Source organism: Rhipicephalus sanguineus, chromosome 8 (genome assembly GCF_013339695.2).
Source record: "Rhipicephalus sanguineus isolate Rsan-2018 chromosome 8, BIME_Rsan_1.4, whole genome shotgun sequence".
Lineage (NCBI taxonomy): Eukaryota > Metazoa > Arthropoda > Arachnida > Ixodida > Ixodidae > Rhipicephalus > Rhipicephalus sanguineus.
In genome coordinates this window covers 18329833-18345591 of record NC_051183.1, presented here as the reverse complement: position 1 = coordinate 18345591, position 15759 = coordinate 18329833, and the positions used below count along the sequence as shown (strand labels likewise).

General features: G+C 46.6%; 1 protein-coding gene across 3 annotated transcripts in view; it reads right to left on the bottom strand.

Moving 5' to 3' along the window:
* LOC119401503 (acetyl-CoA carboxylase) overlaps positions 1–15759 on the bottom strand; it is an 86477-nt gene that overhangs the window by 36566 nt on the left and 34152 nt on the right. For all 3 annotated transcript variants that reach the window (XM_037668363.2, XM_037668365.2, XM_037668361.2), the window contains exons 8-18: positions 15241–15339; positions 12745–12857; positions 11698–12018; positions 10362–10472; positions 10134–10193; positions 8747–9409; positions 7992–8203; positions 6497–6625; positions 4774–4864; positions 1916–2131; positions 560–679 (exon numbers count right to left, since the gene is read on the bottom strand). In XM_037668363.2, coding sequence (XP_037524291.1) covers positions 560–679; positions 1916–2131; positions 4774–4864; positions 6497–6625; positions 7992–8203; positions 8747–9409; positions 10134–10193; positions 10362–10472; positions 11698–12018; positions 12745–12857; positions 15241–15339 — 2135 coding nt within the window. The remainder of the gene's footprint in view (positions 1–559; positions 680–1915; positions 2132–4773; positions 4865–6496; positions 6626–7991; positions 8204–8746; positions 9410–10133; positions 10194–10361; positions 10473–11697; positions 12019–12744; positions 12858–15240; positions 15340–15759) is intronic.

The following is a 15759-nucleotide window of genomic DNA, read 5'->3' as shown; positions in this document are numbered from 1 at the left end:
ATGTACACCTATTTGTTCATTTCGAATACTTCGAAATTTTCAATAATTTAAATTCGAATCGAAGCGAATTCGAATGCTGTATTATTCGTTCGAATATTCGAAGTGCTCGAATATTCGCACAAGCCTACATTTATGACATTCAGTCTTTTCGTGCAACCATGTTCCAATTTCTCTGCACCATTATTCTTTACAATGTGAATCACTAAAGTTTGTCCGCAAAAAAGTGGCTTGGCCTACATGTCCAGCCTAATCTATGAAAGAAACACGAATACCACACAACATTTTAGAAGAACTTTGTACCACCATGTCTGGAAAGCACCACACTATAGGTGTAACAACCGCACAAGACACAAAATGTCAGCACTGCCACTTAAGTATTTACTTCTTTTTTTGGGTTGCATGCTAGCACAAACAGAATATGAAAGTTGCATTCCACTTTGAAAGTGCTACGGCCGTTCTTCACTCTTTTCATAACAAATCTGTGGTCATTTGAGCAGTGCATTGGCAGTGATTTCAATCAAAAGAAAGGTGTGCGGGTAAAGTTGGGCAATTCACGCACCTGTTGGCTCGGGAACTGGGCGAGGACCGAGGTGATGTTCTTGTCGTACATCTTCATTAGCGTCCGGATGTTGTTCTCGACGGATGGCTGGATGCGCCCAGAGATTGAAGAGATGATGTCCTGCGAAATAAAGGCAAGCGTCAAAACATCTTTCAAGAGTGTCAACATCTGACCACAAGCACCTTTGATCTTCTGCACTCTGCAGTATGCATACTGAAATCTGCAGTAGTTTGTGCATGCAATGCACGTTTTGATTTTTTTTTATTACAGAGCCATAACTATAGTTCCAGTCCTGCACGGTGTTTGTGAGAGATGCCACAGTAGAGGGCGTTGGATTCGTTCAACTAGAGCATCCAGGCCTTCAGACGTGCCAAGGTGCTCACGTGAAAGGGTATCGAGGGATAGGACACGTGGTCATGCAACCCCTACTGATTGTTTAGGACGGGGCTTCAGGTGCTAGACACCGTCGGCTTTGCCAAGACTGGGTTCATCTTAGGTGATCCAGTTCCACCTTGGGTCTACATGCAAATCCTTCAAGTGAGAATTCCTCGTCTTTCCAACTAAATAACGCAGAAATTTGAGCTAGTTTTAACATTGGCACAACCCCGTACTTGAGAACTCCGACAAAACAATCACACAATGAAGAGACACGTAAACGGGACTAGCACCCATCCTGTTCACGTGTCTCTTCCTTGTGTGATTGTCGCTTTGCGCTTGTTAGGATGTATGACTTCACCTTCCAGCTAAAAACACCAGAAGAACTAGAGCCTATTGCGGCAGTACCCCTTCATTTGAGCGCACTATCTTCGGCAATGTGTGTCCAGTGTCCAAGTAGCATAGGCATTCTCTAAGAGCCCACTATGTGGACAGTCCGTTGTGGTGTCTACGTACATTCCCATGAAAGGGAATAACAATAACAAACCTAACATTTGCTCTACTCGTAACACCCCACAAAAATACTGCTTCCTTAACGAATCCGCAACTTCAGAGTGTTTTAGCAAGTCACAGCAATACGGTATTGAAATACGGTATGGCATTACCGTACCGCTCCTCCTTTCTCACTGATTGTGCTTTTGACCCTCCCAGTTCCAGTGAGAGTGCGTCCCGACAGGTTCCTCGATCACCATACGCATGCCGAGATGCAACAATGAGGTATGACAATCCCACAGGAATCTTTTAAAAAAGTATTTGTATTGTTGGCGTGGCTTTATTGGAAGAAGGAGCGGCAAAAGCACAACGGGCGAGGAAGGAGGAGTGGTACGGTAATACTGTACCGTATACGGTACAGTATTACCGTAACATGCTAAAAGACCCTATTGAGTCAACCTCGACCAAGACAACAAAACCACAACTCACCTTCAGCTCCATGAGGGGCAGCGTCGGGTCCCGCAGTGTCCGCATGAAGGTGTCCAGCGAGGCAGTCATGTGCTGTGCAAAGTGCGGGTCCGGCAGCACGTATCCGTCCAGCACGTTCTCCAAGTCCTGCTTGGCCGCCAGGAACTGTTGGTTCAGCTTCTCCTCGTGCTCCCCTTCCACTTCAGGTGCCGGGAAGCCGCCCTCGAACGGAACCGCCTGCAGCAGCAAATGCCAATTGGAATCAGTTCAAATCTGCCACCCCCTTGTATTGCCAAAGAAGTAGCCATCAAGGAGGAAAAACACTCAGTCTAGATGTTGAGTATATTAACTCTACTTAACCATGAATCTTTATTTTAAGGGGGGCACTGCACTTGAAAACTTTTTTTTTTTAATTCTTTATTAATTTCGATGAAATTTGCTGGGTTTATGTATAGTACTTGTGTACTGATTTTTTTTAGTACACGTGGTTTTTAAAATATCACACATTCCATGTGCCATTTTGGGAGCTATATTTTGCCTAGACTGAGAGGTTTACAAAGTAAATCAACATATCAGAAAATATGGATCAAGAACTGTATGCAATAAAACAAGATGTTCTAAACCCATTTGAACAAAAGTTATTGTATGTTGAACATTTGCGACTGAAATAGTGAATGAAAAAAAAAAAGAAAAAACGAAATCCCAGCTTGACATAGTCAGTCATTAATGTTCAACCTACAACAACTTTTGTTCAGATGGGTTTAGAAAATAGATTCGTGTTTTCTTGCGTACAGTACTCGTTCCGGGTTATTCTGATATGCTGATTTACTTTGTAACTCTCTCAGTCTAGGCAAACTCTTGCTCCCAAAAAGCATGTGAAATGTTTCATTCTTTAAAATAAGCTACATATTACATCCAAAAAACGGCAGGAAGTGGAAGATGGAAGCTGCGATGAAAAAATCCGTAAACAGGGGGTGGGTGCTCGAGCCAACGTTTCGACAAGTAGACTTGTCTTCTTCAAGGCTGGAACGTTCAAGGCTGGACAGTTCCAGCCTTGAAGAAGACAAGTCCACTTGACGAAACGTTGGCTCGAGCACCCACCCCCTGTTTACGGATTTTTTCACTACATATTACATTAGAAAAATAACTCCATTATTTTAAATCTAGACACAAATATACATAAACGCAGCAAGTTTCATCTAAACCGATAAAAAAATTAATGTCCCCCTTAATAGCATGAAACATACTGTGGGAATCGAGCGCGCCCTTCCCTGTGGCGCCTCGTTCCCCAGCTAGCGCGCGTGTTGGCCCCGCGCGGCTCGAGCGCAGGGAACCGCCGTTAATCGGCAGACCACGGCGGCAGCGCCAGGCCTCTTTGTCTGGTGCAAGCCATGCGTCAGCTTCCCGGCGCACGAGCACGCGTCCGGGCATGCCTCGACATGCTCACATGCTCACGCCACCAAGCTAGTTTACGTCACTGCGCAACGCCTGTCTTCATTGGCTGCCAGTGACAACCCTCTTCCCCCTTGAGCTCGCTTCTGTCTCGCGTGGGCTTGCCCGCGTGAGATGCTCTCAGGCCTTGACGAGAGGTTGACGCGCTGCTGAGCAGGCGGCTTCTCGTTCGTGCATTCGACTTCGGCCCTCGTGCGTGAGTCGTCGCGCCGTAGGCAAGCGTACTTGCTCGGTCTTGCGGAGTTCCCTATACGGCCTGCAAGCCCGTGAGTGTCGCACTGTGCTGCATCTTGGGTTAATAAACCTGTTGTTGTTGTTACCCTGCCTCGCGCGTGGTTTCTGCGCCGTGTCGGAGAAAACGATGAATCCGGCCGCAGCGTCATCGCACGCAGCGGCAGTGGAGAACGTCGCATCCCTACACGGTCGCGCTCGTAGGTAAGCCTAGTGCAAACCTATCTCCACATAACTGGCGCCCAACTTGGTTTCGGCATGGCATCAGAGCAGTCCCCCTCGAGGCGCTTGTTCCTGCTAGATCCCGTGGCGACGGACTTCTCGTTCGATGCGGACGACGCCGGCAGCACAAGGTAAGCTCGCCTTAGCGGCCCCTCGGCTCTCGCTGTTCGCTGCGAGAGCCGAGGCCGTAGCGTCTTTGTTCACTGTGAGAACCCGGCCGTAGCGTCTTTGTTCGCTGCGGCAACTGCCGCAGCGAACAAAGACGCTACGGCCGGGTTAGTCGACTCTGGCAGTTGCCGCAGCGAACAAAGACGCTACAGCCGGGTTAGTCAACTCCGGCATGGCGCAGAAAAGGCACTCGAGGCAGGATGTCAACAAACAACACGGTTTTATTAACCCAAGATGCAGCACAGTACGACAGTCACGGGCTTGCAGGCCGTAAGGGGAACTCCGCAAGACCGATCGAGTACGCTTGCCAGCGGCGCTACGACTATCACACAAAGGGCAGCAGTCGAGCACACGAACGAGAAGCCGCCTGCTAGAGCAGTGCGTCAACCTCCCGTGCTAGCCTGAGAGCATCTCACGCGGGCAAGCCCGCGCCAGACAGAAGCGAGCTCAAGGGGGAAGGGGGTTGTCACTGGCGGCCACAGAGGAACGGCGTTGCGCAGTGACGTAAGCTAGCTTGGTGGCGTGAGCATGTGAGCATGTCAAGGCATGCCCGGACGCGTGCCCACACGCCGGGAAGCCGACGCATGGCTCGCACCAGACAAAGAGGCCTGGCGCTGCCGATTAACGGCGGTCCCCGGCGCTCGAGCCGCACGGGGCCAACACACGCGCTAGCTGGGGAACGAGGCGCCAAAGGGAAGGGCGCGCTCGATTCCCACAATACAAAAATGAAAAGTAAGTTTTAACTCTTGCAAACAAGTTGAGTGACAGTGGCACACCACAGTGCAAGCATCTGATAGCCTGCTCACCTTGTTGACTCTCGACGGATCGTCCAGTTCTAGCCTGGCAAGCTCGCAACCGGCTTCCAGAACCGCACCAGGCCGCTTGATGAAGTGAACGCTGAAGAGAGAGAGAAAGGCAAACTCGTAGGTCATGTGACCCACTAGCAGGAGCATGCGTGCAAGTTTGCGGCGGACAAATTCGACACAAACAAGGTTAAGCCTAACTGGAATGTCCTCTATCGTTGCCATATTGTGTCACTTAGTGCAATACTGGCGGAATTTCACCTGTTAAGACTCTAGTGAAATGTCCACATCTTTGGTGACTGAATATGTAGCGGTGAAAAATCACACTCGCAGACTTTCTTTCCTTGTGAAGGGTGTTTACCATTATAACCTTGTTTGTATTCTATTTGTCCACGACAGTACAGCGCAGTCCAATCTTAAAGGGAAACACATAGCTCAGTAATAAAGCTGAAATATCTGAGAGCTGCTTCACTGGGAAAAGGAATAGAAAAGCTGATAGGACACACTAGGTTGACACCTACGCATTGAAAAATAGCACTGCACGTCTTGCAATATTTAAGCTGTAATTGGTAGACCAATAGGTGCTCCCTTTAACAGTGGTCTCTACTGTACATTCACACTCGCACGCACAGACATGCACAAACACGTAGCCTTATGCAAAGCAGGAGCAAGGTGCAATCTAAAGCAAGAAACAGTCGGACAACGACACCTTTAACATTCGCTTGCAGACGTTACACAAGCAAACAGACTGCCAACAAAAATGTGTGAACACGGGCCGCATCCAAAAAAACCCAAGTTTCTACCCATTGAAGTTGCTTGAGTGGGCCATTACACCAGCAATACCATGAGATCAACTGCCTCAATAATGTTTTAGTGAGTCTCGTAGCAAAGGGAAATAGCAGGGAAACAGCACTCCTGGTCAAAATCCAAAGCAAATGTTCATTGACAGTTACATCAGTAAAGAAGCTTAGAATACATATGAGGGTCAGATTTTTTGTACGAGTACTTTTCATTCTCCGCTCTCCAACATTCCTTAGTTTGCACAATACCATGTGATACCGTGCCTTGTTGGCTTTTGTGACACTGAGCAGTACCAGGCCTGGCTTAGCACTATTTAGCCGGCAGATTAATAGGTCATACTTTCTTTTTCTCTAATTTAATGATTACGTCACCCAAGGCCAGTATTACAGCAAGGGGGTTATAACGTAAACATTAAGAAGCTTTATCAGGCAGTTTGTTCCACTCAGTGAAACCCACTGCAAAGAAATATTTGGCAAACAGTCATGCTATGGGCTCAAATTTCCATATCTTCAGTACACGGTCACTACGCTTAGAAACGTACTATAGTTCCATAGATTGTTTCTTTTGCAACACCAGTTTTATCATTACACACAATAAAAATTTTTTCTGATGCATCTTCAGCCTTATCTTTAGTCTTGCATGCGGACAGTCGTTCCCAATCTAGTTCATGCATTTGCCATAGACAACACCAAACAGCACAAAATTGAAAAAAAAAAGTGATAAACATGGCCCCAAATGACTGCCCCTCGTCCCAAAACAGCACTGTTTCTTGGCTTTAGACTGCACTTTCAGGCATTATATATATGAAATGCGACAGACACAAACAAGCAACAGCATTGTAAACAGAATGCAATGCAAAGCATCCTTACGCGAATTCTTGGCGGCGGGAAGCGGCAAGCAGTCACAATCAATCACTACTACTCACCACCCACTCTCTTCAACAGTAAGCGTCATCACCATCTTCATCACCTCGATCTCGGCATACGACTGGCCGCAGACGACGTGCGCGCCGTCTTCAACCAGGAATTGAAGCAGCTTGCCTGTCGAGGGAGACCTGTAATGGCATCAGCTAGGGTGATTTCGGTGATACACTATGTTTTTTTTTTTTTCGTATTGCTTGAATTGGTTCCAGCTGAGCTGCGTGCCAGCAGAAAATGTAGCCTCCTGTGCAAAAAAAAAGAAAGCAACTTTGCACGTGCATAAAATGTTCTCACTTGTCCGTTCCCGTATTACCAGTATTTGCTTGTCCCTAAACTTTTTGCCAATTTCTGCTTGTCCGTAAAAATCTTACCAGTTTTCGCTCGTCCGTAAATGCCTTGAAAGTTTTTGCTTGTTCGTAAAAGTGTTACCAATTCTCACTTGTCCATAAACTGTTTTGGCCAGTTTATACTTGTCTGTAAATGTTCTCCCAGTTTGAGCTTGTTCGTAAACACATTACCAACTTTCACTGTACGTAAACCATTTGCCAGTTTTAGCTCGTTTGTGTGTATATTACCAGTTTTTGCTTATCCATAAAGTTTTTTGCCCTTTACACTTGACTGCAAATGTTCTCCCAGTTCGACCTTGTCTATAAACGCATTACTAACTTTCAACTGTCCGTAAACTTTTTGCCAGTTTTTGCTTGTTCATAAAGATATTACCATTTAGAGATTTGCATTTGTGTTACCACTTGTGGATTGAGGTAACGAAGTAATGAAAGAAAATGAAAATAAAGAAATGAAGGTTTGAGGCAATGAAAGTAAATGAAAGTAAATGAAAGAAAAATAGGTATTTCGCATGGGTGAAGTTATTCGTATTGCCTAAGCATAATTCTCTGCGTACTAGCTTGCATGCAGAAAATTCTTTAAGGTGCTCTATTCACACTATCAAAGCCTGCATCCAATGTATAACAGTTACAATACTGGGTTTCTGTACTAGAGCTCCTCGATTCGATTGCTGTGTAATGTTCAGTACTTATTCATTGTTATTAGTATATATTTTTATTAACCTTGAACATTTTTTTACATGTTGAATGGCACTCTTATTGCAGACATACAAACAAATGCATTTACTGCACTTTTTGCCTGTAATGAGACTTCTAGCCTTTTATACTGTTAAACCAATAAATAAACAAAGTAACTTCGTCCAACTCGACCATCAGAGTGCAGCTTTAATCAAGTGTGAAAAAGTGTGTACTGGAACACATCCCTATGATGTTGCTATTTTAACATAGCAAACGAGAAACGACGCGAACTACAGGACAACAGGACAGAGATATACTAAGCGCTGTCTGCCTCTGTCCTGCAGTTCGCGCTGTTTCTCATTTTCTATTGAAATGTACCAACCGGCCCAAATAAGCACTCCAGTTCAGTTTATTAATATGAATATTACCCCCATCACTGGTGGTATGTTCGAGAAGAGACATGAATTACGAAACCAACCTCAGGACGCTGGGGTCTTTCTCCTTCTCGAAGATGCACGTCTGGTTGCCGATGACCACTCGGTACCGGTCAACCTCTTCCTTCATGTAGGTCGTGTAGCTGGCGCCATCTATGGACAGCAGCAGGCGGTCGTCGCTCAGCCGATGCGCCTCCACGCGGCGGGTTGAGCCGTTCATCACCAGGAAGTAAGACGTCGGGCCACACTGAGACACCTGTCCCCCGTTTGCAACCGCAGCCAAGTTAGCATGACGTTCTAGCTGCTGTGACGTACCAGTTTACTTATTTATCTACTTACTTAAAACTTACACCCAGTGGTGTGCTTAAAGCCACATAAATAATACAATATAACCACTCGTCACAGTGAAATTTTAGATTGGGCAAGTTGCTTTATATTCAGTTAAAAACCATATAGAAAAATCTCATATGACACATATGCGACATATCCAATAATCTTGCATAGACACATATGAATCGTATGTGTTCTTGTATGATAATACGAGATTATTGGATATGTGTCATGACATTTTTCTATAGAGATTTTTCATGATGTGTTTGCTCTCGGTTGCGCCACACATGTAGCGCGACCGAAAGCAAACACATCACGAGTGCATTTGTCACGCTTGACCACTAAGCACTACAGGAATGGGAAGAAGCCAATCCCAGGCATCGTGAGAAAGGTTTGGTAAGTGTGCTTGGTGTCAAAGAACTCAGAGCGGCAAAGAACTCTGTGCAGGTACAGCTACCACGCCACCCACCTGGACGGTGTACTTGACCGAATCGTGGATGAGGTCACACGTGAGCGTGTTGGTCAGCGTCGTTGCCGGCAGGATCTGTCCCTTCTCGAGGCACGTCTGGAAGTTGCGGAAGTTCTCGCGGATCGTCCGGTACGCCACATGCAGCGCACCACAGATCACCGACAACATTGTGTCGGGCTTCTCGGCCTGCACCCGCTCGGCGATGAGCTTGTCGAGCCATCCGGTGTCGAAGGTGTTGCTGAGGAACGCGTCTGTCTCCAGCAGGGTGATGAGGTACTCGACGGTGGTGCGGAAGTCACCGCGGATCGAGAGTTCCTTGAGGGCGAGCACGAGGTTCTCGCGGGCCTCCTCACGGTCCTCGCCCCACGAGAAGCAGTGGCCGAACTGCGAGTCGGCGAACTCGTGCAGTCCACCGGAGGCGCCGACACTGAAGTAGCCCCAGACGTTTTTGTTGGAGCGGAAGTTGAGCTCCTGCACAGTGCCGGCACTCGGCTTGAAGCCTTCGTCGGGGTTCTCGGAGGTGATCCGGGCGGCGATCACGTGACCCAAGGGACGGGGACGCTGCACGGGATTGTCAAAGTCGATGAGCGAGTCGCCCCAGGGCGACTCGCCGTACAGTAGCCGGATGTCCTTGATGCGATGCAGCGGGACGCCCATGGCAATCTGCATTGGTGATAAGCAGACATATCAAGGTTAAGGCAATAAGTTAGGCTATTAGAAGAGTAGAAGTTTGGGCCAGCTGGTAATGCGTACGTGGTAAAGTGAAGCGCAATTAACGGGACAGAAAGGCAAGACATTGGTCCCGTGTATTGCGCTTCTCTGTACCAAGTAAGCTCGACTAGTTGATTTCATGTTAACGTTCCTGTTTATAGTGCCAGTACTGACAGTGGTTACAGATGAAAGGAACGAATGCTAGAAAAAATGTAGAACACCAAGCCCACAGTAGTACAAGAAATCAATACACTAAAGGCAATAAGCTCTGCTATTGTTTCTGCTGAAATTCATGTTTACTAATGTAAGACCTGTCCAACTGCACATGTCATTATTAACTAGTATTTCACCTACACCTACATTTACCCTCTTATCTGTCTCTACATCTTCTCATTTCTTAACATCACAGCTATCATTTCCCATGACACAGCCTTTACATGCAAATTTCTTCATTACCCTTCCAAGTTACCAGTTTTCGAGAATACAAGCAACATTATCAAGCTTAGATTACCAGGCCATGTAATGTCCCACAGTCAACTTGTTGCATGGCACAACTACCAATCCTGTGGTCGCACCTGGCTTGACAAGCCAGACAGGCGTGCCTCATAACCATGTCGTAGTTTCGGCATGTGAAAACACCGGCATTTATTGTTCACAAGTTTGACAAGTGACCCACCTGAAGTTGGCACGCTGGCAAGTTGACATCGGCAACCATCTCTGTACAGGGATGTTCGACCTAGAGACAAGAAAAAAGGTAAAACGGGAAAGATGTGTCAGTTAGGCGATCGATTAGGCACACAAGCAAGCAATCTGCAAAGCCAGCAAATCAATCGTTAGAAGTGGCAGAATTTGCTGTCCCTTGTGCATTGGCTGGCATAGCACGTTAGGGAGGACCAGAACTCACCTGAAGCCTCGGGTTGAGTTCCAGGAAGTAAAACTTGCCATCTTCACTGTAGAGATATTCGACGGTGCCCGCACTTACGTAGCCTACCATCTTCGCGAGCCGCACAGCGGCCTGCAGAGAAGAACGAGACAGTGCAAACACACGTGATAAGAAAGGCAGCACCAGGACAAAAATAAAGCAAACAAAGACAAGCTACCCAATGAAGACAAGTCGAGCGAAGACAAGTTCAACAAAGACAAATCTCTCTGTCAAAACAACTCCCGCCTGAGAAATATGTGTCTTGCTCACGAGTTCCAGCTGTGTGTTCATATGTTGTGGTACTTTGTGCCACTGCAAAGACACTACAATGTACAATGATTTCATCGTGCCTGCGGCAGGTACCACTAGGTAATCAGTCCTAGCTTATGGTACCGAAAGGTACCACTACATGAAAGGTACCATGCAATACGTTTCATTATTGTGTTCGTCCGTTGGAGTAGAAACTTGAACATCTGAAACACAGACACAATGCCTCATTTTTTCTGTTTCGCACATTTCCCAGCATATTTAGAACGGTAGCGTAGTAGCCAAAATGCGTAACGAACAAGCACAACCACTCAACACATACAGTATTGACTAACAGTATTAGAAGTGACATTAATGAGTTCGGACAAGTGGTTCAGCCAAGAAGAATTAGAAAGTTATAAGGATGCATGAATGTGTACACAGAGGATCTAGGTACTGTTAGCCAAAGACAAAATTTAGGCAGCTTTGCACCAGTGGTGTCAAGCCTGACCTGAAGGATCACGGGAGCTGGGCGGTCTTCCACGTTTCTCTTTATTTTTTTCTCTTTCTTTCTTTCTCTCTTTCTCTTTCTTTTGTATCTCTTTCGTACCTGTTTATTTCTATTTCTTTCTACTTATTTCTCTTCCTTGCTCCTTACTAGCTTTCTCTTTCTTCCCCTTTCTTTATCTCTCTTTCACGCTTCCTCTTTCTTTTCCTCTACTTTCTCTTTTGCTTTCTGTCTTGCTCTCTGTTTTTTCTATCTTTTGTGCCTGTTTCTTTCTCTGCCTTTCTATTTCTTTCTGTCTTTCTTCCCTTTCTCTCTACCTCTCTTTCACTCTTTCTGTACTCATTCTCTTGCCCGCCTGAGTTATTGCATTCCACACCAGACAAGTCGTTGCACGTGTTCTGGGAGCGAAGCAAAAGACGAGGAAGAGAATGAAGAAAGCACGTGCCGGCCAAGTTACTGCGTTCGTGGCAACGATAGTTTTTGTTCGCGCCTAACGGAGTTTCTCCGAGCATAAACAGCTCCGCTGCTACAAAAAAAAAAAAAAAAAAAAAGCCGACAACGTACCCGCTCCATCTGCTCGAGGACATGCGGCTTGGCGATGATGCAGGGCGCTTCCTCGATGATCTTCTGGTGTCGCCGCTGGATGGAGCAGTCGCGGCCGAACAGGGAGATGGCCGTGCCGTACTGGTCGGCGAGCAGCTGCACCTCCAGGTGGCGGGCGCACGTCGCCAGCTTCATGATGAAGATGGGCGAGCCGGGCACCTCGCTCTGCACCTGCCGGAAGCACTGGGGGAAGTCGTTGGCCGACTCGGACTTGCGGATGCCCTTGCCGCCACCGCCTTCCGAGGCCTTGATCATGACGGGGAATCCGATCCGCTGAGCCGCCTGAGCACAGACAGACAAAAAAGGAATGCCGTTTAGACCCTTCGAGGCACTTCGTATGCAATAGTGTACCCAACTTGTTTTTGCTAGTTGGGTCGACTAGTGCTAAGAGCAAGATACATTGAGGTTTGGATGAATTGAACCTCCTGCATAATAAATGCGTCTGGCGTACTGATGCATACGATCACTCTGCTGATGGTACTACCATGTTCGACAAGTCGTTGGACGTTCCGCTCTCCGCGAGCCACGGAGAAAGTTTAGTTTCTCTTTTCTCGACATTAATATATAACCGAAAACCAAATTGGACTACATTTCTTATCTGAAATTCCATTCTATTAACGCAAAAAACAGAACATAAATGACTTCAGAATAAGTAGATATCTAATTACAATTTAATTAAGATTAATTACCAAAGGACAGAAAAACTGACGTATATTATGACATTATTCTTGTTGCAACAGAATATTGAGTGCTGTGAAATAATGTGTAACTTTGACACATTTACAGACAGTTCTTCATATCTTGCACCTGAAATAATTCGTAACTGAAATCGAGCGTGAGCAACCAAAGTCACCATTTAGTTCACTATAACCGATAATTCACTACATCGGTGTATATTATAAGGAGGTTTGACTGTATAACAATGATTAAATGTAGTCATTTAATGTTGCACAGGTATGCTAGGCACACAGAAAATGTTCAGAGTGCCAATGAGGTTTCAAGCCTCACCTCCAGACCGTCGTCAACGCCTGTGACACAGCCCTTGCGATACAGCTCGGGCTTGATCTTGAGTGGCTTCTTCGGGTTGTAGTCATCATCCTCGCCCCAGTCGGCCTTCAGGCCTGCATTTTCATAGACACGTGCGAGCATGCTTCAACAACAGAAAAGAGAAAAGCTAATTTGCACAGCACACGAATTGTATGCTAGGTCCTTGCAGTCAAATGAAAATCTGCCAGACGTTTCGTTCTCAAACGCGTGAATCTGCTTTGTAATTGTCGGTAGGTCACCTTCAAACTCTTACTCCACTAATTACAACCAATCTTCAAATACTGCTATGCCAAAAAGCAAAGAACACTACCAGAAAGATTGAATAAAGAGCAAAGAGCAAGACAGCGTTCGGCAAGCTTGTGATCAGAAAGCAAAGCAAGATTTGAGCTACGACAATGAGAACGATCATTTGTTTTCAAACCTAAACCCACAGCTCAAGTTGTTCCAGTGTTTACACACGTTTCGCGCTACATCCCAAGGGAATCGATTGTTCTCGCAGATATTTAGGATTTTATTATTCTACTTGCGCCATGCATTGTATTTGATTAGACATGCCTGCCTATCAAGTTGGCAATGACAATCACAATGTTCTCAGTACAGCTGGTATGTAACACAAGAGCGATAACATAGCAACTACAATAGTCAAAAGTGATTACAGTCAACTGCCGATTTTTCGGACGCCCGATTTTCCGGACATGCTCGAAAATTCGGACACTATCGCGGCACCGTCACCAGCCCCATAGACGTCAATGTATAAGAACGTCCGAAATTTCGGACGCTGAAACTCTTCGGTGTCCGATTTTTCGGACTTTCTGCCCGAATTGTGGGTCCGAAAGGCATTAATTGGAGCCCTCACCTCTGCCGCGTCAATCATCTCTTAGGTTTGAACCAGCGCGTACGCGAGTCGATCTGTGTGCGACAGTAGCAGAGTCCGAAAGTCAGCTTTGCCGCAATGCCGAAGCGTTATGGGGTGAAGCAGATCAGAAATTCAAAGGGGCCGCTATCGCGGCGCCGTGCAGCGATGTTACGGATAAGCAGCGGAAATGCACGGAGGCGTGATGGCGGCAGCTGGCAAACGCGCCGGTACGACTTAATCGCTGACAACCCTTACGATAAGCATCTTCAGTTAACTGCTCGGTAGTGCACGTGGCCTAGCGCAGTTGCATGCGTACTGCACGCATTTAATAGGCGAGAGCCCAAATGCGCCGCGCCGCCATTCCTGCTGCCTCTTTGTGCTAGACCGCTAAGTGCGCCGCATAGACGCGTTGCCTTCGCGGACGAAACCAGCTCGCCATTGCCGCGCCCGTGTGCGGTCAAGAACTAAGTGCGCATCACGAACCCTTTCATGATAAATGCGTGCGTACGATACAGCAACAGTAAAGTGACGGCGTCAGTTTAGTTGGCGATGTACTGCACACAACTAGAAACGATCGGCTTGATACGGCAGCAAATGCTGCGTATCGGCGGCGATTCGGCGATGTGTGTGCGCATATGCGCACACGCATCGGGGAATGCCGGACGAGTCGTCCGCTCTTCCGCCACAGTCTTTGTGTTCCGCGTCATCGTTTAGAAACGCTTCATGCGAGATAGCCGTAATCTATTCCGCGCTTTGCTGTTATCAGCGGCGCTCATCACGAGATGTAAAAGTGGCGGTTGGCACGTACGTAGTTAAGCGGGGTTCGCGGCAGGTAACGAATGTATTTGCGAGAGCCTGGGCGCGCACTAAAATGCCTGATAATTGTACTGGGAGGCATTAAAGCTATTTCGGACGTGGCTGTGGCGATTTGACCGCTTAAGCGGAATAAAAAAGCATGAATTTGTTTTTTCGGACTGCCCGATTTTTCGGACGATTTCGCGGTCCCTAGGGAGTCCGAAAAATCGGCAGTTGACTGTACACACAAAAGGAACTTATAGTGTACATGCACCCGCACTGATTCCACATTCCTCTCTCACATTAGTACACCCCTGTACCTGACAACTCCAATAAATCACTGAATAAAAATAATCACCGCTCAAGCGCTTTGTACAGATGGCTAACCAGCAAAGCTGCAACATGCGGCCCCGGTGTTTATCACGAGCTGGGATCTATCGAAGTGTTTTATGTTGTAGCTTTTGACTTCCCACTCACCACATTTACCCCCTATCACCTCTATCCCCACTTTGCTTTTGATGACGTTACCGTAAAGCATATTAAGAACACCCAGAGGATTTTATGGGTAGCGATTCATACTGTGGCCTCCCTAGCTATATATGCTGACAAAACCTGAAGAGAAACTGATGCAAAAGTGCGGAGACCCTTCAAGGTATGCTACCATTGCTTCTTCATTACAATTTCTGCGCGCTCACAGACTCACGAACCACCCCATTTTTCTACCTCCTAGGCATATGCAGTTTCGCTGTATAAAGCAAGAAACGTGGCCTATGGCAAAATTGTGACCGATAACCCTGGCTACCTACCAGATCCACTCCATGGAAGGGTCGGCACGTTGGCTGTCTGGGCCACAATGGAGGATGCGATCTTGTCACCCAGGGCCCACATAGCCTTCTCAGGAGGCCCTGGAAATTAAAAAAAAAATTAATATTGGCAATGAGATCACAACAGGTTACATTTCCAGACGAAATGTGGAAGCACGTCTGAGCAGTTGCTGCCAACGGGAAATCACTCTTGTATCACTGCTTCAAAGGCAAGTAGCACTGTTACACAGGCACGAGCCCAGCCCTACAGCAAACTATCAATATTTTCCCATCAAGGTATCACTGAGGCTGCAAGGAACACTGATTGGGTACCTAATGAATGACATATCAAATTAACTTCATTAAACTGCATTTATTGCGCCGGTGTCAAACCATTACATCGTGTGTCTACAATCCTTCAGTGCTACAAGCGGCATGCTGTGCATGAAAACATGCACGACAAAACATTTATCATTGTCATCATTATTATTGTAAATGTTATCATTATTCTAATCATGATTA